The sequence below is a fragment of the Gobius niger genome, assembly GCF_951799975.1.
Source record: "Gobius niger genome assembly, chromosome: 7".
Lineage (NCBI taxonomy): Eukaryota > Metazoa > Chordata > Actinopteri > Gobiiformes > Gobiidae > Gobius > Gobius niger.
Genome location: NC_136858.1, coordinates 3,132,070 through 3,156,812, shown reverse-complemented (window position 1 = coordinate 3,156,812; position 24,743 = coordinate 3,132,070). Strand labels below are relative to the sequence as shown.

At 42.3% G+C, this 24,743-nt stretch overlaps 2 protein-coding genes across 4 annotated transcripts in view; both read right to left on the bottom strand.

The window, feature by feature from the left end:
* mgat4c (mgat4 family member C) overlaps window positions 1-24,743 on the bottom strand; it is a 567,909-nt gene that overhangs the window by 64,068 nt on the left and 479,098 nt on the right. The window lies entirely within an intron of this gene.
* Window positions 579-23,102, bottom strand: rbl2 (retinoblastoma-like 2 (p130)). 2 transcript variants are annotated; one of them, XM_079560403.1, is made up of 22 exons: window positions 22,797-23,102; window positions 19,749-19,879; window positions 17,930-18,130; window positions 16,209-16,273; window positions 15,135-15,263; window positions 11,908-12,068; window positions 11,773-11,837; window positions 11,498-11,669; window positions 9,932-10,095; window positions 9,754-9,866; window positions 9,587-9,690; window positions 8,165-8,302; window positions 7,850-8,014; window positions 7,679-7,784; window positions 6,325-6,636; window positions 4,862-5,082; window positions 4,593-4,769; window positions 4,430-4,501; window positions 4,276-4,363; window positions 2,651-2,877; window positions 869-1,042; window positions 579-799 (listed from the first exon to the last, which is right to left on the bottom strand). In XM_079560403.1, exons 1-22 carry the CDS (start codon window positions 22,932-22,934, stop codon window positions 632-634), a joined length of 3,291 nt encoding a protein of 1,096 aa, XP_079416529.1. In that variant the 5' UTR covers window positions 22,935-23,102; the 3' UTR covers window positions 579-631. The 2 variants fall into 2 exon arrangements, with proteins under 2 accessions (XP_079416529.1, XP_079416530.1); XM_079560404.1 differs by having other exon boundaries at window positions 9,784-9,866.

The following is a 24,743-nucleotide window of genomic DNA, read 5'->3' as shown; positions in this document are numbered from 1 at the left end:
CAATTTCTTCTCGTTTTCCCAAATTTCCCCCTAATTTTCGCAAATTTTTAAATACTAATATTTTTCCTATTTTATCCAAATTTTCCAAATTTTTGCCCCATTTTCCCCAATTATTTCCCAATTTTGTCTCTTATTTTTGCCCCAATTTTTTTTCTAATTTTCCCTATTTTTTCCTCTCATTTTTGCTCATTTTTAAATACGAATATTTTTCTTTTTTACAAATCTTTATTTAACCCCTTATTTTTGCCACAATTTCTCCCATTTTCCCCCTAATGATTCCCCATTTTTCACACATTTCCTGACATTGGAGATGAACCCGATATTGTACATTTGCAGATCTTCCACACATTATTGTTCTGTTATCTGGGTCTAGATGACAAATATTTTCGTTCAGGTATCGAAAACCAAGTATCATTAAAGTACTGGTATCGGAAAAATGGAACGGTACCCAGGTCTTGATTATAGCCCCTCCTTAAATCCTGCACTGAAGTGATTTTACCTCTCCTCTGCCGGGACAGAGACTACTCGGGAGGAAATGGCGCTGGTCTGAATCCTGAACTCGGTGAGGAGTACCTCGCTGTATGTTTACCCCGTTGTGCATGTTTCTTTGCGTGGGTCCGTCCATCGCCTCTCAGTGGTTGTTGTTGCGGTCGTTGGCCACGTCCTGCAGCCTCCGGAGCAGAGCCGAGCCGTCGGGACACAGCCGTTTGGGCGTGGGCTCCTCTTCGTTCAGCGCCACGGCTCGCTTCCTGTTGGGACTCTCTCCGGAGCGGATCATGGAGTTGATTTCCTCCAGACGCTGAGGAATAACAAACAGTGTGATCTATAACGGAAACTCTTTTAGCCGAATCACTTCCTGGTGCCTTACGTTGTGAGGGCTGGTGCAGATGAAGTAGCAGAGCTTGTCCTTCGAGGGGGAGGGGGAGGAGCTGGGGCTGTTCTTGTGGGGGGAGATGTAGATGGAGTGTTTGGTGGATAGGAGCATCCGTCGAGGAGAACCTGTCCTCAGACTGGGGTACGGCACCAGGGGAGGGGAGTCCACCTGAAAGACAAAGGAGTTTTTAACCTTTTAACCTCCTCCTTTTCCCAGGTCGGCATTACCCAATTCTAAAAGCTTCTTGCCCGGAGAGCTTACAGCCTATAGGCCAGTTTAGCACCTCATTTGAAAGCTAAGACCTACATTTTTGTCTTGGCATTTTTGTCACTTTTTTATTGTTGCTTTTCTGGCTCAATTTGTTGTGTTTTCGTGACTTTTTCCATGTGTTTTTTTTTTACTTTTTTGTTGAGTTTTCATTACTTTTTTGTCATGTTTCTGTGGATTCTTTTGGTCACGTGTTTCTGCTAACAGTCTCTAGGACGGTGTAAATGCCTTACTTGGAAGCTAAGACCTTGTAGCTTCTGAAAATATATGTAAGATCTGTGTGGTGGATGCAGTCAATGTTTTCTTTTTCCTCTAATAATGACTTGGTTCGTCGGGATAATGTCTGCGATGAGTATTAATCATAGTTTTACATCGGTGAAACGGCAATTTAATCAAGAAAAAGTGTTTTTTTTGTTTTTATTCTTAAAGGGGCTAGATGCAAGTCAGCCATGTTATACTCACTACTGCCACCTCAGGTCATACATGTAGCTGCAGCTTCTATATTAAGCTTTGGACCTGAAGTAAAACTTTTTGAGTGACAGTGCAGGATTTTAGAGGCAGTTGTGGTGAACAGGTCTGAGCTCATTCTACACATTAGGACAGAAAGGAAGAAGAACATTCTAAAACATCCAAAGATACAACTAGGAGAACGCCAGACAAAGGCCCTGCATCCCATTTGTTAAACTCATTTCTGTGAAGAATAAAGACATTGTGAATGCATTTGAAAAGTTAAAGGGACTATACGGAGTTTAAAAATGTCAAAATTATGTATTTTTCTCCCCCTACATGTTCCAGCCATGTCCTAATGTGTAGAATGAGCTCAGACCTGTTCACCACAACTGCCTCTAAAATCCTGCACTGTCACTCAGAAAGTTGTTACTTCGGGTCTGAAGTGCAGTCATGCACGAGCTTAATATAGAAGGTACAATTACGTGAATGACCTGAGATGGCAGTAGTGAGTATAAAAATGACAACTTGCACCTTTTAAGAATGAGTTTAGACAATAACTAACAGGTTACAAGTTTAATAACTGCCTGTTATAGTGAAAAATCCAGCATCTTTACCTCTTCTTGAAGGCACTAACTTTTATCTAGTAAGGGATCGAAATTTGTGTTGTCCTCATTTAGTATATTGTAAACTCAGATATTTGTATGAAAAACACTGTGCATCTAATTGTTAAACATTTGTATCAGTTTTATGAATTTGCAGGTGAGTTTTCTTGTGTTTCTGTGAAAGAGACGCTGAAAAGTGACCCTGGAAGTGGCAAAATGTGGATGAATATGTTTGGAATGTGAGCCTGGACAACAACTATACTACGGCTTTATTTTACTCATTTAAAAACATAACATCTCTAGTTTCGATCACAATAACCTTTAGTCTCTATCACTTTTCATTCCAAACTTATGAGATAAAGTGAAAGTCGATCATGTCGCTTATGTGTGTGCTGTGATTTGGCGCCCTCTCCAGCAGATGGCGCCCTTTAATTATGTGTAATGTTTGTTCACTCACCACAGCAGAGCCAGAGGACGGGGAGTATCTGAGAGCGAAGTGCCTCATCTGTTTAATGTAGACGTTGTTGTAGAAATGGATCAGGTCTCCTCTCTCCTCCTCTACCGACGCAGTAGTATTTGAAGTAGTAGTAGTAGTATTCGAAGCAGGAGATGTTGAGGAGATGGTTGAGCTGTTTTTGGTGGAGGCAGAGGGGGCGCTGTTTGGAGCAGATTTTTTTTCTCCACCTAAAAAGACAGGGATATGGAGAAATTGAGATCGATTTTAGACGGAGCGGCTCATGGTGGAGACGTCCAGCAAACTGTCGGAGCCGGGAATTTTAATACAAGGCACAGAGTACAAAAATTACCAATAGATACTTAGACATTTCCATGAACATTGGGGCATGTGAGATTCTTAGTTTTGTTAAAGACATATATTTTATAAGTGATTTAAAAAATACATAATAAACTTTTGTTATAAAACTGCAGAGGGTTAGATTCAAGTTATTCCAACTGTATGTGCTTTTCGTGGCTTTTTAAACTGTTTTATTCCAAGTCTTGATATCTCTTGTACTAAAACTTAAAGGCTCATTTATACCTGATTATTTGGAATTAATGGAATTAAACTTTTTTATGCGTTTAACTTTTTTCTGATTGTGAACAAGCTGCTGCAAACCAGTATTGTTTTTGTCAAAAGACGAAACGACAAGGCGATAATGATTAAATTTCAGCGGCCAGTTCCTCCTTCCCTCTTTCTCTCTTTCTCTCCGTGCTACTATCAGCGTTTGTCCTCCATGGAGCGTCTGGCATCGATGTCACAGGGACTTTTCTCAGGACAGTTTTAAATACAGCAGTGTATGAAAGTAGAAAGCATGTTGATGAACGAATGTGGATGAGGAGAGCGGACGTTTTTACTTGTTACACCTTGTAAATTTCACTTTGTATTTGTTTATTGCACTTGTAGTTGTAAATTGCCTGTCATATGTAATTCTTCATTTTGTTATGTCATTTTTTTTGTGTAGGACAACAGATGGAAATTAGAATAGTGCTAAATCTGGTGCAGCCATCTTTTTAAAGCAACTTCCCACTATCCTTTCAATAAACTAAAATAAACTAAATTAAAGTAGGAAACGTCCTGTTCACACTTTGTCAAAAGCTATAAAGCCAAGAGATTATTATTTATCTCAATTTCCAATATTTAGCCACATCACAATTAATGATTACTTTTTATAATGACTAAAACGTCGCATTTAGAAATGACTAACATGTGACTAAAACTACAAGCATTTTCATCCAAAAGACTACTACATGGGTTTCCAAAAACAACACTACTCCTAACTAACTAAAATCAATGTATGTGTCCAGACTAAACTTGTCAGACTTGATTTGAAGTGCAGTTGCACAAAACGCCAGCAGAGGGTGCTCTAAATCAGACAACCAATTGACAAACCAAACCTCCAGAAGATCTAAGGCTATGTGAAGGTGTGGACGAAAAACTTAAACACAGAGGAGCTTCGAGGATGTTGATATTTTAAGGGCAGAAAGGAAACACCACTGCAGGTGTTGCTCTCGTGAGTCTATGACATTGCAGGATGGGTAAAAATCCTATTCCCGAAAGTCTTCACTGTCTGTGTTAGTTCTCACCTGTCTCCTGGTTGGTCTTATCAGCGCTCATTTTGGTGCCGTTGCTGTTCGTTCTTGTCCTCTCTGAGATCAGCACGTTTCTGTAAACCTGGAAAACACATATTTCATAGTTTCATAGTGAAGTAACTCTATTTGAAAGATTAAAATGTCTTACGTCGCTGTTTGCCTGAGGCTGCGTCCGGTAGCACTTCATAATGTTCTGGAAAGACTTGTCCTCCTTGGTCACCTGCAGAAAGAGAATCAGAGTGATCTAGAGATGAAGAAAGCCTTTGGGGACTGACCAGAAGCTCCTGGAAGCTCCTGAACTGGCATCAGACCTTGGTGATGACGTAGACGGCGCACATGAGCAGCTGGTCGAGGTGCCGGTCCATCATCAGCTGGGTGCAGTGGACCAGAGAGAACTCGAAGCAGGTCCAGATCTTCCTCCTGAGGTCCGCGCCGAGGTCCAGCTTCGCGCACAGGTCCCGGAGGCGCACACTGGCCAGATGGTACACCTGACGAGGGTGGACAAGAGACCAGGAGACTTTAAATAATAAGAAAAGAAGCTTCTTGACAGCGATAAAGCCTTTCAAGACTCGATCGTTACCTTCCTGAAGAACAGAGGGAGCGAGCCCCTCTTCATGGCGCTGGGGGGTCTGCCTGGCTTCGGGGAGGGTTTGGGGACCGGTTTGGCCACAGCTGATTGGACGGTGATGGTGCCGGTCAGAGCCTGCGCTGTGAGAGGCTGAAGAGTGGCTCCTCCCGCCCCGGACACGCTCATCGGAGCGGGCAGGATGAACGTGATGCCACCGCTCTGGTTTGTTATTCCTGCAGGTGTGAACAGCACAATACTTTATCGTTATTCTGATACCCAGGGAAAATCCTTTGCTTTGTTTCCTTCAGAGGTGTCAGACATGAATCCTCTGCATCTCCAAAGTCATCCTGCAAAATATCAAACTTCCTGATAATAGTTGGTCAGGCCTCGTTTTCTTGGCTGCTGGAGCCTAATAGGAAATGAAGTCACTGGCTCTGGAAGCATCTTGTTCTGATTTATTTTCTATTCACAACTTTTTTGCCCCTCTTTAAATCATTATTGAACACAGACTTGTCATTCTTACCTCCACGTGTTTGTCTCAACACGCTCCACCTATTTTGTGGAGTCCCTCGGGGTTCTGGTCTCACGCCTGTACTGTTTGCATTTTCCAACTAAATAAAATATTCTAAAAGGAAGGCACTGCAGGCTAATCGAGCAGCAGAAAGAAAGTTAGGGGTGAGCGAGAAGCGGAGGTTACTTTTAGAAGAAAACAAAACAAAGCTAATCACGGGCTAAAAGCTCGATGGCCACATTTAGAGGAACGACTTTGCAAATGAGAGCTGAAAAACATGCTGCCGGGAGAGGTTTGTCAACGGTGCAGTGGTCCGTTCCTTATGCTTTAGTATCTGAACTGTTTATGTGATGTTAACAAACCAGATACCTATTTAGTTCGTTGTGTAATGTGTCACGTTAGCAAACCGTACGCCTATTCAGCCTGTTGTTATTACTCCATGAGGCATTTTATGGCTAGTGTGTCTTATACTCCGGAGTGACTTATAGTCCGGAAAATATGGTACTACTTTTTTCCGCAGACGACGGCCAAATCTATATGCCTTTGAAGAAAAATCGTAGGTGCCCCCCGACACCCCTACTTCAGTGTTTGAGTGATGTCAAGGCCTGGTTTGACCCCCATGGACCTGAGCCACCGTACAGACAATATGTTCGCCCTTCAGCCACCAGCCTTGGCGTCACTGTTGACTCTGATTTTACACAAGCAAATCAATGTTGCTGCTAAAGGTGTATTATGCAACTTTTGTATGAAAAAAAAGTTGACGTTTGTGCGTATTTGACCATGTAGTGACCCAGCGGATGTATGAGTGGTCAGAACGGCGCCTTTACTTTTGATCACAGTGGTCTCTAGGACGCTCCAGGATCAATTGTTTGGAAGGTTTTCACTGCTGACGGAGCCGCTCACCAGAAAACCCACAAAACAATTGATCCTGGACCGTCCTTGAAACCAGGATCAATCGTCCCACCTTGCACGGGTATCGTGAGCGTCTGTCCGTTGTTGGCTGAGAGCGTCGCGGTCGCCACGACGGTTTGTCCGCCGGGGATGGTGTTCACGATGGTGGTCTGTCCGGGCTTCATGGGGACAGCGGAGACGGGCACAGCCTTCGGGGAGAGAGAGACGACGGGGATGGCCTTGGTGGTTGTGATGGAGGTGATGGGAACGGTGACAGCGGGCGCTTTGGGGCTGTTCGACGGCGGGTCCACGAACAGGCGCCGCTTGAAGGTGGCCGGGGGAGAGCCGTAGCGGTCCAGCAGAGTGGTGGGAGACGGGGACACCGCTGCAGAGACGAGGAGACATTTATGCAAACTTAAGGCACAGTGTTTCATTCAAGAAAGCAGTACTTTTTAGTTTTAGGTGACAAAGATTCCATATACTTTTTAATTTTTTCATATTTTCATCTATTTATGGACTTTCTCCCACTAGAACAAAGCACAGACCTGTTCCATCGGCATTTCATCTAAATCAGAGGCCACAGAATCCCGACCCATGCACAAAATCATCTGGACCCGAACCTCGGATCCAAACTTTGGACAGAACTGTAACTCCCCTCAGACCAACAGCTGCTTGGTCTTTATCTTTCTGTTTCTCTGCAGTGCGGAAACTACAGCCCAGAGAAAAAAGAGAAAGAGCTGAAACTTTTTTTTTTTTTTTTTTAATAAACGGTGAGGAATGACTGGATTACAGCTCGCTAACGTTTTAAAACCAAGAAGTTCCTAATTATCCAAATGAAATATGCACGCACGATCATCAAGTGCTCTTTTCCCGATCACAGCGAGCCGGTCTGAACCTGGACTAAACCTGGACTAAACAAGGTCACATCCATCCATTTTCTTCTGCTTTATCCGGGGCCGGGTCGCGGGGGCAGAAGTCTCAGCAGTCTCAGCAGAGATGCCCAGACTTCTGATCCACGCACACCTGCTCCAGCTGTTCTGGGGGGACCCCGAGGCGACACCAGGCCAGCTCGGAGACATAGTCCCACCAGCGTGTCCTGGGCCTTCCACAAGGCCTCATCCCAATAGGACATGCCTGGAACACCTCCCGAGGGAGGCGACCAGGAGGTATCCGGAACAGATGCCATAGCCACCTCAGCTGCTCCTTTTGACGTGAAGGAGCAGCGACTCTACTCTGAGCTCCTCCCGGGGAACTGAGCTCCTCACTCTATCTTAAAAGGTGGGCCCAGGAGCTGTTACTCTGGCTTATAGGCTGTCAACTCTCCAGTCGAGAAACTTTTACATTTCTAATTATCAAACTTTGACTAAAATCACGACGAAGAGTTTTAGTTGAGGAAATGAGCAGTGGTTTCCGCAAGGGACACAGACCTTTGATGGTGCTGTTGGCGTGGAGGTCCGGGCCCTGGTTTGGCGTCAGAGGGAGGTTCACTGAGCCGCTCTCCTCGCTCTGCTCCAGGTGCAGAGGAGGCATCACCTGAAATCACAACAACACGTTAAAACCGCATCAAACAGGAGCAGAAGGCGTCTCTCAGTCCGCACCTCTTTGCAGCAGGGCACGCGGTCCTTGCTGGCCTTCAGACTGTCCCACAGCGGAGAGTCACTGGTCCAGGCCAGAGCCTCCAGGACCTGCTCCTCGATCTGGTTCAAGTGTTTGACCACCTCCCGAAACAGGCCCTGCTCCGTCCGCACCAGCACCTCGATCACCTGCACAGGGAGACTTTTTAGACTTCTACAACAAGGCTACTTTCTTGAAAGCTCCTGCATATTACTAATTTAATACAACTGGTGCAGGGACTACAGATAAATATTACTTATTATTCAGGGTCAAGTGTCTCCTGAATGAGTTTCTTTCACCTTGTAGAAGTGGTACGGCGGGATGTTGAAGACAGTGATGACTTTGGGGAAGTCTCCTGGAGGTCTGTAGGAGAAGAGCACGATCTCCACACAACAGGCCACGAGAGAGCGGTGGAACAGGTCCTGCTCGAACACACTCTGCAAAACACAACACAGGCTTTTCATTCATTTTAACCTCTTAACCCCCACCTGAACCGAGCACATTTTGTTATGTTTGGCTTTACGCAAATCTAAAAGCTTCTAAAAATGTGACATAAATGAGGCAAAAATGTGACGCAAAGTGACAAAAAAATGATGAAAAGAGCAACAAACGAGACAAAAAACGAGACAAAAATGTAACAAAAAATGATGTAAAAAAGTTTTTAAAAAAGTGACGTCAACACAAGGAAAAAGATCCGTTTTACATTTTTTTTAGCTTTTTAGGCGTTTCACTGGGCTATAGGCTGTAAGCTCCAGTCGAGAAGCTGCAGGTGACCAGGGAAACAACTTGCATTTAGAGATATAAGTTTGAAACCTTTACAGTAGATTACTGTAGATTACAGTATATAAATATACTGGTCAGTGCCAGGAGAGAGTCTAGCATCCTCTGCCCTCCCCCGCCTGAAGTTGTTGTTCAGGTAGTAAGCCGAGTCACCACCTTCAAACTGCTTGGTGTCCAGATATCATCTGACCTCTCCTGGGATGCTCATGTGTGGTACATGCTTTCTAAAACACGCCCCAGGATACACTACCGGAGTGTGGCCAGGAGAGCTGGACTTCCCTCTGATGTCCTCAAAATGATCTATCTGACTTTCATCAGACCTGTGCTGGAGTGTGCCAGTCCTGTGTGGGGCGGCCTCTCTGAGAGCCTGTCAGGGGAACTGGAGCAGGTGCACAAAAGGTGCTGCAGGATTATTGGTATCCCACCATCATCCATCCAATCTCTGAGTGAGAGGTGGGACATGGCCAAACTGCAGACCCTCCAGAATATCCTGAAGGACAGTTCCTCTTCTCTGCACACCTTGATAACTTCATAACCAGCTCAGGCACCAAAGACCATATGCACCTTTATCCCTCGAGCATTAATGTTGTTTAATAAATGTTTTTTTTTCCTTTTTTTATATTGCTGTTTTTATTCTATTGTAATTGACACATATCAAGTTAAACATTTTGTTCTTTCCTGCTCTGTCAAAGTTTTAATGAACCTAATCCTGAAAAATTCAGCGTTTTCTGTCCTGTTATGTTTTATATAAAAAAAGACATGCCCAAAATTGCGCATAATCTCGGTCACCTTTTGTGCTACTCGTTGACACCAAACATGTTAATATTTGTGAATGAATAAGACAAAACATCACAAAAACAAGCTTTGTAAAGGATGAACTTTCTGAACATCCTGAAAAAGCATGATGCAGGCTGCTTAATGTAATCATATTCTGCACTCACGGAGAGATCCGCTTCTCCCAGGATCATCTTTTCTCTGTCGATGATGGACTCCAGCATCCGGTAATAGAGCGTCTCGGCCAGGCCAAAGTACTTCACCGCCATGTCTGCAAACACAGACAAACTCCATATAGCAGGTCCATTTCTTCATTTATTTATCTTTTGCGTACCTTTGCCCATCCCCCCGTCCTCCTCTGCACTGCTCTCGTAGTGTCGGGAGAAAACCTCGGACATTTCTTTCAAACGAGCCGTGATGGCTTCTGTTGGATCTCTGAGACAAGATCTGGAAATGAAACTCTTGGTTATGCTCTTTTCATATTCTAAAAGTGCTTTAACTGAGGTATTTACGTGAGTATGCTGTGGAGCTTGTCGCTGGGCCCCTGTTTGGCGCCTGACAGCAGAGTGTGCAGCCGGCCCACGCTCTTCAGGGCGGAGGAGATGGGAGACGACAGGCTGTTCTCCTGGACGTACTTCCTCCCTGTCAGAGGAGTGGACACTTTCAGAGCAGAGGCCTGGAGGGAAAGAAGAAGAGTGTGTCATAAAACTGTGCTTAACATTAAATGGTCTGTTTAGTGCAAATGGTGAAAAGAGCAGCAGCCAGTGCTAACCCCTTTCTTTACCCAGCGCATTTTCTCCAGCATTATCCAAATCTTAAAGCAAAAAAGTGGCAAAAGAGCGACAAAAACATGCCGGAAAAGCAACAATAACGCGATAAGAAAAAACGACAAAAACACACAACAAAGGCATGATGGAAAAGCAGCAATAACCCAACAAAAATAGCAACTACACAGGATGAAAAATGCAAAGCTGATGAAAAAGCAACAAAAAGATGTCAAAAAGGTGACAAAAATACAATGAAAAAGTGACTACGAAACTACGAAAACACAATAGAAACACTTAAAAAATGCGACAAGAAAGTTATGATCAGTTTTGTCGGTCTTAGCTTTCAAATGAGGGTTTACGCTCTAAAGGCAGGAAGATTTTAGAGCATGCGCATGGAGGGCCTCAAGGAAAAACATTTTGCTAACCACTGCTTTAACCCACAAGCCTTCATTTATGTACTGCAAGCAGTACATAAAAATCATACATAAATCATGGAAATGATTTCTTCATGACCCCAAACACCACCAATTATTATTCTCATTTAATAATGATCATTACTATCGCAACTAATCGTTCAATAAATGACAAATAAACAATAAATGTTTAGGCTTAGTATCTATTGTCTGTACACTAACCTGCACTTTTTCTCCCCTTTGTCTAATGTAATACTTTTTTTTTTACCCAAAGTAAGTGAGTTTTACTGTATTCACATTTATTGACCCAGGGCCGACTCCCGTCGACTCCCGTCGACTCCCGTCGACTCCCGTCGGCCCTGGGTCTATGGCCTGTCCGTCCATGGGAGTGGATCTCTCCTTCTGTGGTTCTCCCCAAGGTTTCTCGTTTTTTTATTTTATTGGACATTATGTTTGCCTGGATACTTAATTCGCCTGAACTTTACATTGTCATATTTACTGCTCTGTTTCCTGCCTTAATGTTCGGTGCAGCTGTGAGCAAACTCCTGTCGCTGACTGACTACAATAATACTTCCCCTTCGCTCTCTTCATCTTTACATTAACATCATAGCTTAGCCTGGTATTAGGCTGCATCCTTAATATTAAGCTCTCGCAGAACAAACTACAAACTCTTTATCCCACTGTGAATTAAACACTGTCCTGTCCTGAGAAAAAGAGAATATTCACCGCAGTTCACTTCTCAATACTGCGCCGGGCACCACTCTGATCACTTTTCCTGGCGGACTTACTGAATCTTGCGGCTCGATAAATAAATTCTCATCAATCATCATTTTAAGGTAGGCTAAATTGCTATAAAAGACATGCACCGTGTAAGGCTATGTATGGGTGTGTGTCTTACGGTGAGGCTGGCGTGCAGCCTGTAGGTGGCGCTGTCCTGGTTCTCCAGCCCCTCAGACAGACAGGGCCCTGGGGTCCCGATGTCCTCGCGCGCCCCGTCCCCAGTGAAGATCCGCTCGTCCAGGCTCCCAGAGGCCAGGACATGCTCCTCATAGGCTCTGTTCAGACCCGTGCTGTGGAGACAGAGGAAGTTCAGGAAATGTCTTCACGCACATTCTGCATATTTACTTAAATACATTCATTAACGAGATTTTTACAAACTTCTTCATCACTTACAAACTGTCTCCAAAGTTCATGGGATCCAGAAAGCCCGTCAGAGTGTCTTCTTTGCCCCTGAGAATCTGCAGAGAACAGGATATTTACTGTATGTACTAAGACCACAGTAGACTGCATTCTCCAGGTCGTACGCACTCTCTTGTGGAACAGCTTCTTGATGAACGGCTTCCAGAAATGCTCTTTGACACCTTTGGCCTCCAGCACCAGCCCGTCGTGGAGCTCACACAGCGGCTGCAGGAAACAGAGCGGGACAGAGGCCGGTCTGAAGTCCTTAGCGCTGAAGTCCTCGGGGAGACCTGCCAGGACACACACCAATCAGGTCAAACTGAGAGGGAGATCTTCATAAAGGTTTCCAATTGTGCTTTGGACTTGTATTTTGTTTAACTCATGGATGTTTGCGTAATCCTGCATCTTCAAAACCCTCCCTTTCAATACGGTTTTGGTCAATCATTTGTAATGCAGTGGAACAAATGTTTAACTCGTTTTACACAGACGCTGTTGAGTGACTTGGCCGTATTTTGCCGTATTATTGATCAGCGCGAGGTTTTGAGAGGTGGCAGTGATTACACTCATACCTGCCAAACTGAATATACAGTATATTTTTCTAAAACCAATTTTGTTGCTTTTCCTGCACATTTTTGTCACTCTTTTGTTGCTTTTTGTCCATTTTTCGTCACATTTATATCACTTTTTGATGCTCCTTTGCCGCTTTTATGCTGCATTTCATCCTCGTTTTCGTCTCTATTTTGATGCTTTTTTTTAAGTGTTTAGATTTACGCTCAGTTAAGGCAGGGGTTTAGAGGTAAACTCATGATTAATCCAAAAAAATATTCATAACTACTGCATTAATCATGAATTAATTGCAATTAATGGCATTATATGTTTCTGAGTCACACATGACCTGAAAGACACTTGTATTAACTATTAAGTCAGGGGTCTCCAACCTTTCTTGTAACTTTATTTGTGATTAATGATTAATGAAATGTGAGTAAATGCTTTAAATTTGAGCGTTTTATGTCTGCCAAGTATTAATAATGAAGATAATTATAAGACATTTGTAAGATTTAAAAAAGTTAATAGATTGACAGCACTAATGTAAACCCAGCAAAGTAGCAAATGCTATTTTTCTCCTGTCTGGGGTAACAGGCAAACAAGATTCTCTTTTCCCAGCACATTGTTAGCAGCAGGAAGCAGCAGGTGCAACAGGAAGCCACTGCAGATCTGATAAACTTCCCACTCACTGTAGTCAAACTTTTTAAATCGTTTACCATCGTGTACAGCAGCAAAAAGTTGATTTATTTCACTCAAATGATTTAGTGCGGCCTGTTGGAGATAAGCAGACTTCCCACGACAGCAGTTTGAGCACATTTTACTGCATTATACTATTATATGGCTCTGGTTGGGTGTGAGACGGTGGTAAACATTGCCTGAGCGCTGGTTTCACTCATCCCCAACATGAGTAAACAGGGAGATGATGATATTAACCATTGTGCAGTTAAACTCTATTACTGCCAAAGAATCTCACGTTACATTTGCACCATCACAGCTTATTTAACAATGCCTTCATTTATTTCTATTGCATAGAATGTGCTAATCAAACAGAATTTCCTTTCCTTGCCTTCTTAAAAAATGTAGCCCATATAGAATTTATTGGATACTTGTTGGACTTTTCCATTAGGCAACAAGTTTACTGTATTTTCCGGATTATAAGCGGCACTTTTTTCATAGTTTGGCTCAGCTTGCGACTTATACTCAGGTGCAACTTATATATTAAAATATATAGTTAAAAGCTACTATAGCTACAGGAACGAGTTCACAAATGGGTGCTTGAACAATGTGCTGCCGGGGGAGGCTCAGTGTAATTCATCCTCCAGGCCTGTGTGAGGCGCTGTGACGCTAACACAAATAATAGAACAAGATGTAGAGGCGCATGTGCAGTAAACTTATGTGGAACGTAAACAGTGAAAATGAAACTGATTGAGGATTTAGGATCTACAGAAGAGACGAGGAGGAGAGTTTATTCTTCTGTCAGTGACTTTTACTGTCAGTCCAAAAACACAGACTGACTCGTGTTTTTCTACTTGTCACCTGTGGCTTGTGGACTGCAGTGGAGCAAAGAGGGGCGGAGTCAAACCATCAGAGACCCATGAGGAAAACTCATTATAATGTCAGTAGATTATGGATCACAGACTCTGGAGCTGTGATGTCATCGCTTTAGCAAAAGTTGAGGAGACGTCGCAACAACGGCGCCACGTAAACGGCCTTTTGAGATCTTTCCACTCTGGGACCTAGATTGGAAAATGTTAGTTTACAGACCAACAAAACGCCGGCTCGTATGGGCGATTGATGGATTGATAAAATATCTTGGCGTTTGGTCCTCAGCTTGACTTCGTATGGACAGGACCTTATATATGTTTTTTATTTCTTTTTCATTCTGAATTTTTTGGCAGGTGCTTCTAGTCCGGAAAATACGGTAATGCTTCTATCATAAAGTGAATGATTGGGACAGAAATAATGATCTGCTCTACTATCACAAGTATTGGCCGATAAAAAGCCAGACATCTCAGCTCAGTGAGAGCTTTAAAACGAGTCTAAAAGACATTTTAGTTAGAGGGTGCTGAGGGACAAAATTTACCCCCAAAATACTTTTTCTGTGCATAAATCCTATTTATTAACCTCTTAACTCCCGCCTGAACCGAGAGCATTTTCTCCAGTTCAGCTTTACCCAAATCCTGTAGGCCAGTGTAACACTTCATTTGAAAGACCTACAAAACTAAATGGATCTTTTTCCTCACATCAGATTTTTTTTGTTTTTGTTGGGCAGTCATCTCATTCTTGTCAAATTTTTTTGTCACTTTTTCGTCAAATTATTCGCATTTTTTGTCAAATTCTTATCACTTTTTCGTCTATTTTTTCTCAATTTTTCGTCAAATTTTTCTCATTTTTTTGTCATTTTTTTGTCAATTTTTCTCATTTTTTCTCAATTTTTTGTAACTTTTTTGTCAAATTATTTTCATTTTTTTGTCATCACTTTTTCGTCCATTTCTTCTCAATTTTTCGTCAAATTTTTCTCACTTGTTTGTAAATTTTTTGTCACTTTTTCGTCGATGTTTTCTCACTTTTTTCACATTTTCATCCTTGTTTTCGTCTCAGTTTTGTTGCTATTTTCACACCTTTTTTCCAGAAGCTTTTGGACTGGGGTAAAGCTGGAGAAAATGTGCTCGGCTCAGGTGGGAGTTAAGGGGTTAATGTTGCCTGCAGTTCACAAACTATCCACCAGGGGGTGCTGCAGCGCCCTCAGCCCCCTGGGTTCCCACGGCCTTGTCCCACAGTGACCCTGAAAACCCTAGTGTGAGTCGTACCTTTGAAGCTGGGGTTGAGCAGCTCCTTCCGGCCGTGGCTGAGCAGGGCGCTGGAGAAGACCAGGTCCAGGGCGCACAGCAGCAGGTGATAGGAGTTCACCAGGTCATCGCTGATCATCGGGAAGTTTCCTGAAGCAAAGGGAGGGACAGGGTCATGTTAGTACACATAAACGAGCAGAACAATCATTTTATGCTATCAATGGTCTTCAGATCCATAAATGTGTTGATATAATACTCCTAGATGGGGACAGAAGTTAGTTTGTCCTCCATACCCTAAAGAACCTAAACCTTCCTATTGAACTTGCTATATTAAGACAAAAATCAACCTAATAACTTTTAATAATTTTATCTGCTCCCCAGATTCCATAGACTGTTATTCATCTAATTTATTCTATTCATATTCAGCGTTACTTCAGGTAGTAGTAAGTGTGTTTTAATGGCCAAAACCTAAACTTTCCTATGCTATGAGTATAAACTTATATAGTAAAATTGTTAAGTAAGGGTCAATATTTTCCAAGAACTTCAAGATTTAATGCCAGTTTTTATCATCAGCTTTTTAATGACAATTAGTGGCTAAAGTTGAGCACAATTCTTCCATTTAAAAGCTTGTCAATTCGAGTCCTGGCCTCAAAGTGTGAACCTATTATACATGTTTCAGTGGGGGGGGTGGACAAGCATGAAAACCTTTGCTATTAAGAAATACAGTGACTTATTGCTGTTACGTAAGGCGGTAAATAAATCTTGAGCCGGCGTTTCCAGATAAACACACACACGGTTAGACACTGGAGTGAGTTTGATTTAAGGAGGTCTCTCAGCAACAGGAGTCAAACCTAGGACCTAAATCACGCCTGTCCACTCAGAACAAAGGCCCAGGATGAAGCCGCCCGCGGTCGTTGGGATCGAGTCCTCTGCGGGAAGTCTCTCTCTGATCGAGCAGGAATTCAACACAGCGACAGGCACGTGGTTTACACTGAGACTGGACGACAACTTCATATCATACAAAGCATTCATAAAAGCTAAAGTTAAAGAACAGATTAGGTCACAGATGGAAACAAAAATGAGAAAGTGTGTTACCTTTGGCGTGAACAAACAAAACCCAGCAGAAGTTGAAGACCTCGGACACGGTGCAGGGATGACGCCTAGAAAACAAAACATTTCGTTGCTTCATCTGTGTAGTTTATTAGGATGTAACCTACTTAATGGATTATACTACAGCCCTAAACGTATTTGAATGTTTATAAACAGCACAACTTTGACTCAGCGCAAGTCGGCGGAACATTTATGTCACTATGGCTTTTACTTTTTTGCGTTTTACTCATAGATCGTTAAAGAGAATGGACAGCTCCTCCTCAATCCTCCCCGTTTGCCACAATGACTACGTTCAAGGGGGAAATCATGGTGGATTTATAGTCTCCTCCTACCCTGCTGTGATGGAGCATGTTCCTAAAAAGGGGATAAGGGCGGGATCTTCACTGTGGACTCGGTTCTCGTGGGGCACGTAGTTCAGTCATAGCCGCACCATTAGCTCTAATGCTAATGACCTGTCAATCAAAATCCGGCCTTCCTTAGTATGAGATTTCTAAAAAATGTCCTTACGAAAACCAGCCTGGTTTCTTTAATTGTAACTAACCCAGCGTTATCACAGAAGGAATATTTAGCTGTAGGAAGTTTAGTAAAATTAGAAACCAGGCTTTAAAGTTGTTTTAAACGTGTCTAAAATGCAATGCTTTCCAAAGGGAGACTAGCGGCTATATGGAGGTACTACAGCAATGGCGGCCCCAAGTGTTGTCGTCACAAAGCAGAGCAGCCAGTGGCCATTGGCTTTACTGAACAGAACACAGCTGCTCGAGTCCGGACGAGAACTAGGACATAAGACCATATTAGTCCAGTGCTCAGGTCTCTGCACCTGTCGCTCAGAGAATAGAGGCTTGTTACAAGTCTCTCCATGGTCAGCACCAAAGTACAGCTTTGACATGTCAAGGGCCTATCTCACCGGAGGTGAGCTGCGGAGACTGCTGTGACTGGAAGTCTCCGCAACATCTGCAACTTTGACAGAGTGTGGATACAAAGGGCCTGTATCGTTATTGTATTGATATCGAGATATGAACGTTCAAAACAATAAAAAAAAAAAAAGCAAGACATAGATCAATAAAACTGCACTCTTTATTATTATGTATTTATTTTTCTGAAAAATGCTTTGTTTTCACCTAACCCATAGTTATATTGTATCGTATCGATATCGAGATATCTGGCATGAATATTGAGATATTCAATTTTGTCCATATCGTTCAGCCCTAGTCACAGAGATGTCTCCGAGACATTCCCGGGCAATAAGGCGAGTCCAGGCAGTCTCAGCGAAAACAAACAAGTTCGATTTCAGCGGAGTCTCCGTGTGGTCTGGGGAGACTCGCCTTATCTCAGGGGACGTCTCGGAGACATCTCCGTGACTAGCTGCAACTTGAGTATCCGACTAGCCTCCAGGCCGGAAAGATTGGCCCTTTAGAACCAAAACAACCATCTCAATCCATCAATCAATGGCTTTGTATACCCCAATATCACAACAGAAGTTGCCTCACAGGAAGGTGCAAATGACACTGAAAGTATTTTATCGATTAATTAACTGTCATACATTTTATGGATTGATTTCATCTGGCGTCTTGTAATTGCCAAACACTTTGAATTGCCTTGTTTACAAAAACAAAATAGATTTTTTACCAATAGAAAAGATGAGACGGCTATGTAATAAATGAGTCATAATTCAAAGATCTAAAACCCTGTCTTGTTGAGTCAGTCACCTCTGTTTTCTGCTGCGATGGACCCGCGCCGGCTCCTCCGACGCCGGCTTGAAGACGGCTTTGAAAATGGGGACGTATTTCCTGAAGATGACGGCGGACACGGTGAAGTTTCTCTCCAGTTTCTCCGTGCTCTGGCAGAAGTCCTCCGTCAGGCTCGCCATGTCCTGCCACTTCTTCATCTTATTAAAGAACTCGATCAGGCTGAGGTGGACAAAAGCACAATTCAGGTAAAACACACTGCAATCTAATTATTATGAACTGTTCACGTCACAAGGGGCTTGTTAATGAGCAACACCCACTGACAGAGGACGCTTGTAGCTGTAGGCGTTATTGTCCCTTTTGTCCTCTGTATTTGACCAATCATTCAACCAGGGCCTCGGGGAAATCTGTCAGGACCAGTGTGCACGGTATATTGTTTAGTCTTTACACAAAACTAGTAATTACTTTTCTTCTTCTGTTTGTGTTTAAAGTTGATAAAAGCAGGCTAGAAACTTTGTAGAGGATTTGTCTCTGGTGCTTGAAAACTGAAAAAATATTTTGTTTTTTTTGGAATGTCTCTACCCTTGTGTGTAAGTGATATGCATTTAATCTCTCAGTGAAATGTTTACTTAATATTTGCTGTAGAGAATATTTAAGTATGTACTTTGCAGCTTCAAACACACAAAAATTGCACCCAAATCCAGTACCTGTACGGCAACACAATGGGGACAAACCTACTTTCTTGTTCTGAGTCAGCAACACAGGCTGCGTTTACATGGAGACCAACAATCTGATCATAATCTGACTTCTTGAGTTCTCAGATTATTGAAGAGACATGCAAACAGCATAATCTGATATACATTATCTGATAAAGATTTCTTTCTGATCTTTCACACTAAAGCAAAAAAGCCAAACTAATGTCTTGAAGATAAAAAGATGTAGTAAAAATACTAAAAACACACAAAATCAAATACATGAAATAAATCCCAAATTCGGTTACAGTAAAAACACAGTGTGCGAGTGGTTAGAGCTGTTGTGTAATGTACGAGCTGTATGTGGAATATTGCTCCATCCTCAGAGTTGTGGGTTCAATTCCCAGCTTGGAAAAATTGGCTAAATTGTATCTACAGCTCTTTCCTGTCATCCTTATTGAAAGTTAAAGTGCAGTTTGTATTTAACTTTGCTGAGATCACTACAATTACGAAGAAAAATAAAGCACAGTTGACGAGGTTTGAACCCTGAACCTTTGAGTTTTTAAACCTGTGCTGTTTCCACTGGGCTCGTGCACAGGAGGGTAACGCCACATGGAGCCCTTTAACTCCAGAAGGGCTCCACCTGTTTCTGCAGGTGCTTCTGACTGAAGAGAGGGGGTTGGGAGAACATTCAGTTACTCGAAAAATCCAAATCTGCTGTGGCTCATGTAAAACACAGAAATTTGGATAGTCAGATTTCTGAGGTGAATATAAACGCATCAGATCTGATTATTGGGTTATCTCATTACTCCAGTTATCCGATTTTTCTGGCCATGTAAATGTAGCCGATGACAGTAGTAGACCTGCTCAGCGCCACCTACTGTTCTGGAGCACTTTAAGACTTTTAGAATATATAAAACACATGACACAATGCATTTATAGAAATGTATTGGACTAGAAAGTATTATATTTATCTTTCAAATGTAGTGGAGTGAAAGTAATATCTTTTCAATATAAATACCATTTAACTACAGATCCTCAAAAACTCTACAGTACTTTACATTATCATTACTGAGCACCTCTGTCTCATACCGAGTACAAAAGTGACAAATAAAGACAGTGATCTGTCACACTGCAGAGTGGTTCACCTCATCTGGGCGCAGCGCAGGATCCTGGTCAGAGACACGTAGTTGCCCTCGGAGGTGCCTCTGCCCACAGTGGGCACAGAGGAGCGACAGGCCACGTACAGGGCACAGGCCAACCAGTGACGCTCATCCCCCTGAAACACAGACAGGAGGCGGGTTATAAACCAGGAAGTCTTGGTTTGATTTTCCAGATTCAAGATGAGTTTTTTTTTAGTTTAGTTCAGCCGACAAGATCTGAAGCAAATTAAAATCAGCAATGGACTTAATCAATCCAAAAGTGTTGCAAAGAGTACAGTATTGTTCTTATTGCTTAGCTCTACCTCATAGAGACAAGACTAGTTCCTTAAATGAGGAGTTTGGAAAGTTTGGGCCACGTTTATGGTGAAATAATAACAAGTAGTAAGCTGACTGGGGAGCTGGAAATTTCTCTTTCATCATTGTAAACAAAAACAAAAAAATCAAGTATAGGTCCTTTTAAAGTGATAGTCTGTAAGTTTTGCAAAGTGAGGAGAGATAGAGTGAAATTTAAAAGTTAACAATCATATTCCTCATCTCTTTAACCAGAAAGCCCTTCTTAGTTTGCAAAATGAGGAGAGCAGGAACAGGATTTTCAAAAGTAAATGATCAGTCTCCTCCCCCTGCCTCCTGATTGGACCTGACAGGAAAAGCTCGTCTCATTGGTCAAAGCGGGAGGATACGAGATTCTGCTGAGATATGGGAAGGAGGGACCTTACAAAAAATTATAAATTATTACTTACTTCAAAATGCAAGACCAATTTTGCACGTTTTATAACATTTGTAAAACATGTAGACTTCCAGATTATCACTTTAATGATATTGTATCTAATAAAAAAAACGTTGCAATGGCATTGTCTAAATCAGAACCAAGTAACTCTTGCCCCTAGAGGCCATAAGCACCATTGCAGGTGTCTTAGCATGCTGCGTTTTTTTCACTCATTAATTGTCCGTGAGAGTAAATACTACGCTGACAGAAAAGACAAAGGGACAGAGGGATATTGTTCATCCAATTACACAATGGAGATCATTGTTTTCACACAAACCCACAGTTAGCTTTGCCCGTTAGCCTGCTAGCTTCTTCTTCATGATTCCATTAGTGTGTATTGCACCTCCGGGTCGGAGCAGGGAAAGTTGCATGGGTGGTTTTCTGGCCAGAGACACCAGGGGGAGATGAAAGACCCCCCAATCATCCCATTAACACTTGTATTACCCCCAGAGGGACTACGGAAAGGATGTATTTAGGTAAACAAGTTACTTAGTTCTGCTTTAAGGAGTATTTAATATACAATATGCTCCGTCTGGAGCCAGGACTCCCTTGGAAAAGAGATTCTGAATCTCAGTGGACTTTTCTGGACAAATAAAGATCAAAGTCCTACTTCTCTGTACCAGTTCAAAGCCTGGATGAATTAAAGCAGTACTAAGTAACTCTTCCCCCTAGAGGCCATAAGCGCAACTGCAGGTGTAGTAGCAAGGTACGATTTTTTTACTTATTAATTGTCTTGGAGAGTAGACAGGAAAGGTGAAGGGAGAGAGGGTTACTGTGTATTCAATTATACAATGGAAATATTTTTTTTCACTCAAACTTGGCTGTAAATACTGTTTAAAGTGACGTTAGCCCGCAGTTAGCTTTGCCCGTTAGCATGTTAGCTTCTTCTTCGTGATTTTATTAGTGTGTATTGCTTGCTCCGCACCGGTGGCAGTCAAGTTGCAAACATGGTTTTCTGGCCAGAGACACCAGGGGGAGATGAAAGACCCTCCAATCATCCCATAAACACTTGTGTTACCCCCACAGGGACTACGGAAAGGATTTATTAAGGTAAACACGTTACTTAGTACTGCTTTAAGATATATAGTCATAATGACCACTGATAGTATGCAGGATATTTATACATATTTTAAGGTGAAACCAAGGCCGTGGGAAGCCAGGGTGCTGAGGGCACTGCAGCACCCCCTGGTGGATGGTTTGCGAACTGCAGGCAATATTAACCCCTTAACTCCCACTTGAACCAAGCACATTTTCTCCAGCTTTACCCCAGTCCAAAAGCTTCTGGAAAAAAGGTGTGAAAATAGCAACAAAACTGCGACGAAAACACAAATAAAAATGTGAAAAAAGTGAGAAAACATTGACGAAAAAGTGACAAAACATTTACAAAAAATGACAAAAATGGACAAAAATTTGACAAAAAAGTGAGAAAAAATGGACGAAAAATTTAGGAAAAAATGGACGAAAAAGTGATAAGAATTTGACAAAAAAAATGCGAATAATTTGAGGAAAAAGTGACAAAAAAGTCACGAAAATTTGACAAAAATGAGATGACTGCCCAACAAAAAAAGTGATGAAAAAAAATCTGACGTGAGGAAAAAGATCAATTTAGTTTTGTAGGTCTTTCAAATGAGGTGTTACACTGGCCTACAGGATTTGGGTAAAGCTGAACTGGAGAAAATGCTCTCGGTTCAGGCGGGAGTTAAGAGGTTAATAAATAGGATTTATGCACAGAGAAAGTATTTTAGGGGTAAATTTTGTCCCTCAGCGCCCCCTAACTAAAATATCTTCCCACGGCTCTGGGTGAAACATAAGGGGGTAAATTCTCTTTTTTTTTTTTCACCTCAACTTTCTATTCTCATCTTTACCAGTTGTGACAAAATGTCCACGATAAAAACATGACAAAACCCCAGTGCAAAATGTCAAAACATCAAGGCCTGCTTTTCTAGGACTAAAATAAACATCACAGTCGTTCCATTAATAAACACAAACACGTTTCTTATCTTAAAAACAGGAAGAAATCACCACAAATTAGTAGCTGAATACTTTAACTTAATCTCAAAGCCATTTCCAGTTCATCCACCACCATTTTATCCGCAACTTTTGTCTTAAATGACAATTGAAAACACAGTGTTTGTGTAACGTGAGGGAGGCGTTGCTAGCTGTCAGTCAGACGAGTTCACGCTAGCTTACGCCGCTGCCCCCAAACTGAGACAAACAACATCAGAAACCCCTCGGTAAATGGGCAAACTTCGCACGAAAACGCGTACCTCTAGTGTGAAATTCCTGCTGATATTTTCGTAGGTTTTCCACGCCTCGTTGCTCGCGTCTTCGTCCATATTCAGAGCCCGACACAGGTCCTCAAACCCGGCTTTAGCTGTCTGCAAAAACTCATCCTCTTCGCTCATTTTGGCTCAACCTAACGCAAAAACCCGGTCAATGCAACGGAGACAGAGAAGCTAGCGAGCGCCTGCGATGGTTTCAGGTACGTAGACCCCCCATAAACTGCTGCAAATGCGTTATTATCGGGCTATAATAAGGTTCACGGTTCTGAGTGGAGCCATTTAAATGCCCTCTCTGACTGACAGCGAGCGTAGATTTTGAGCGTAGCGGCGGCGGTGAGACGTTAGAGGGACGTCGTTTGAGTGCGTAGATGGAATGGGGAATAGGGAAACAGGCGTATCGTAACTTCGCTTTTCAGAGAGGGGCGGGGCGCGGAGTTCAACCAGCGACAACATGTTTTTAGCAGAAAACGCTGGAAATAAGAGATAGGAAGGGGTTTGTTTCATTTCGCCTCTTAAGCCACACCCCCAGTTCAGCTTTACCCAAATCTAAAAGCGTCTGGGGGGGGAAAAAAAGCGTAAAAATAATAAGGATGAAAATACGCAACAAAAATGTGACAAAAAAGCTAAAGAGCGACAAAAACGCGACAGAAAAAGCAACGGAAAAAGTGACAAAAACACAACAAAAAGGTGACCCAAAAAAGCAACAATAGTGACAAAAGCGTGCCAAAAAAGCAACAATAACACAACAAAAAAGTGAGAAAAGAGTAACAAGAGTGATAAAAAAAAAACATGACGAAAACATGACCAAAAACACATTAAAAAATTCATACCCGGTGACCAAAAAAAGTTGCTCTACAGTCGAGAAGCTTTTAGATTTAGGTGAAGCCGAACTGGAGAAAATGTGCTCAGTTAACCTATAATTTGTAATTTCTTATAGCCTGGAGAGCTTATATAAGGCCTCATTTGAAAGCTAAGAGCTACAAAAGTGATCTAAGATTTTTCCTTGTGTCGATGTCGTCACTCTTTGGGGCTTTTTTTGATTTTTGATTTGATTTTTCTTGTGTTTTCTTCCTCATTTATGTTTCGCTTTTGTTGCTATTTTGACACTTTTCAAGAAGCTTTTAGATTTGGATAAATGTGCTCTTGGGAACAACACATATTTACAAAAGCCAATGCACAGAGGTGGACAGAGTAGCCAAAATATTTACTCAAATAAGAGTTCTGTTACTTTAAAATAATTTTACCAAAGTATGATTACAAAGCAGACGCAAATTGTACCACAGTAAGTAATTGTATTTCCATATGATAGACACAATTCATACACAAGGCAATTCAAAGTGCTTCACAGTAGCATAAATACAAGAAAACAAATAGAATCAATAAAAACATCAACATAAAATTAATCAATTACAGTAAAAGGCGAGAGTGCAGATAAAATACTTTCAGTCATATGCATCGGTAAAAAGAACTGTTTTCAGCCTGGATTTGAACATTGTCAGAGTTGAGGCCTGTCTCACATCCTCATGAAGACTGTTCCAGATTTTAGCTGCATGAAACTGAAACGCAGCCTCACCTTGTTTAGTCCTGACTCTGGAACCAGCAGGAGACCCCTCCCTGAAGTTCTCAGGGCCCGAGATGGTTCATACGGCTCTAACATGTCAGAGATGTACTTTGGAGCTAAACCATGAAAAGACTTGTAGACAAGCAGAGCTGTTTTAAAGTCTATTCTCTGAGTGACAGGAAGCCAGTGCAGAGACCGGAGCACTGGACTAATATGGTCGTATTTCCTGGTTCTTGTCAGGACTCGAGCAGCAGCGTTCTGGATGTACTGTAGCTCTGATAGCTCGTTTAGAGAGGCCAGTGAGTAGGCCGTTACAGTAGTCTAACCTGCTGGAGACAAATGCATGGATAAATCTCTCTCAGTCTGGTTTT

Excerpts from the sequence above, each read along its gene's own strand:
- rbl2 (XM_079560403.1), bottom strand. The coding sequence starts at position 22,934 with ATGAGCGAAGAGGATGAGTTTTTGCAGACAGCTAAAGCCGGGTTTGAG. Across the intron at positions 19,880-22,796 it reads GCAGGAATTTCACACTAGAG|GGGGATGAGCGTCACTGGTT; the intron begins GTACGCGTTTTC and ends TCTGTGTTTCAG. Across the intron at positions 5,083-6,324 it reads GCTCACGATACCCGTGCAAG|GAATAACAAACCAGAGCGGT; the intron begins GTGGGACGATTG and ends TCACACCTGCAG.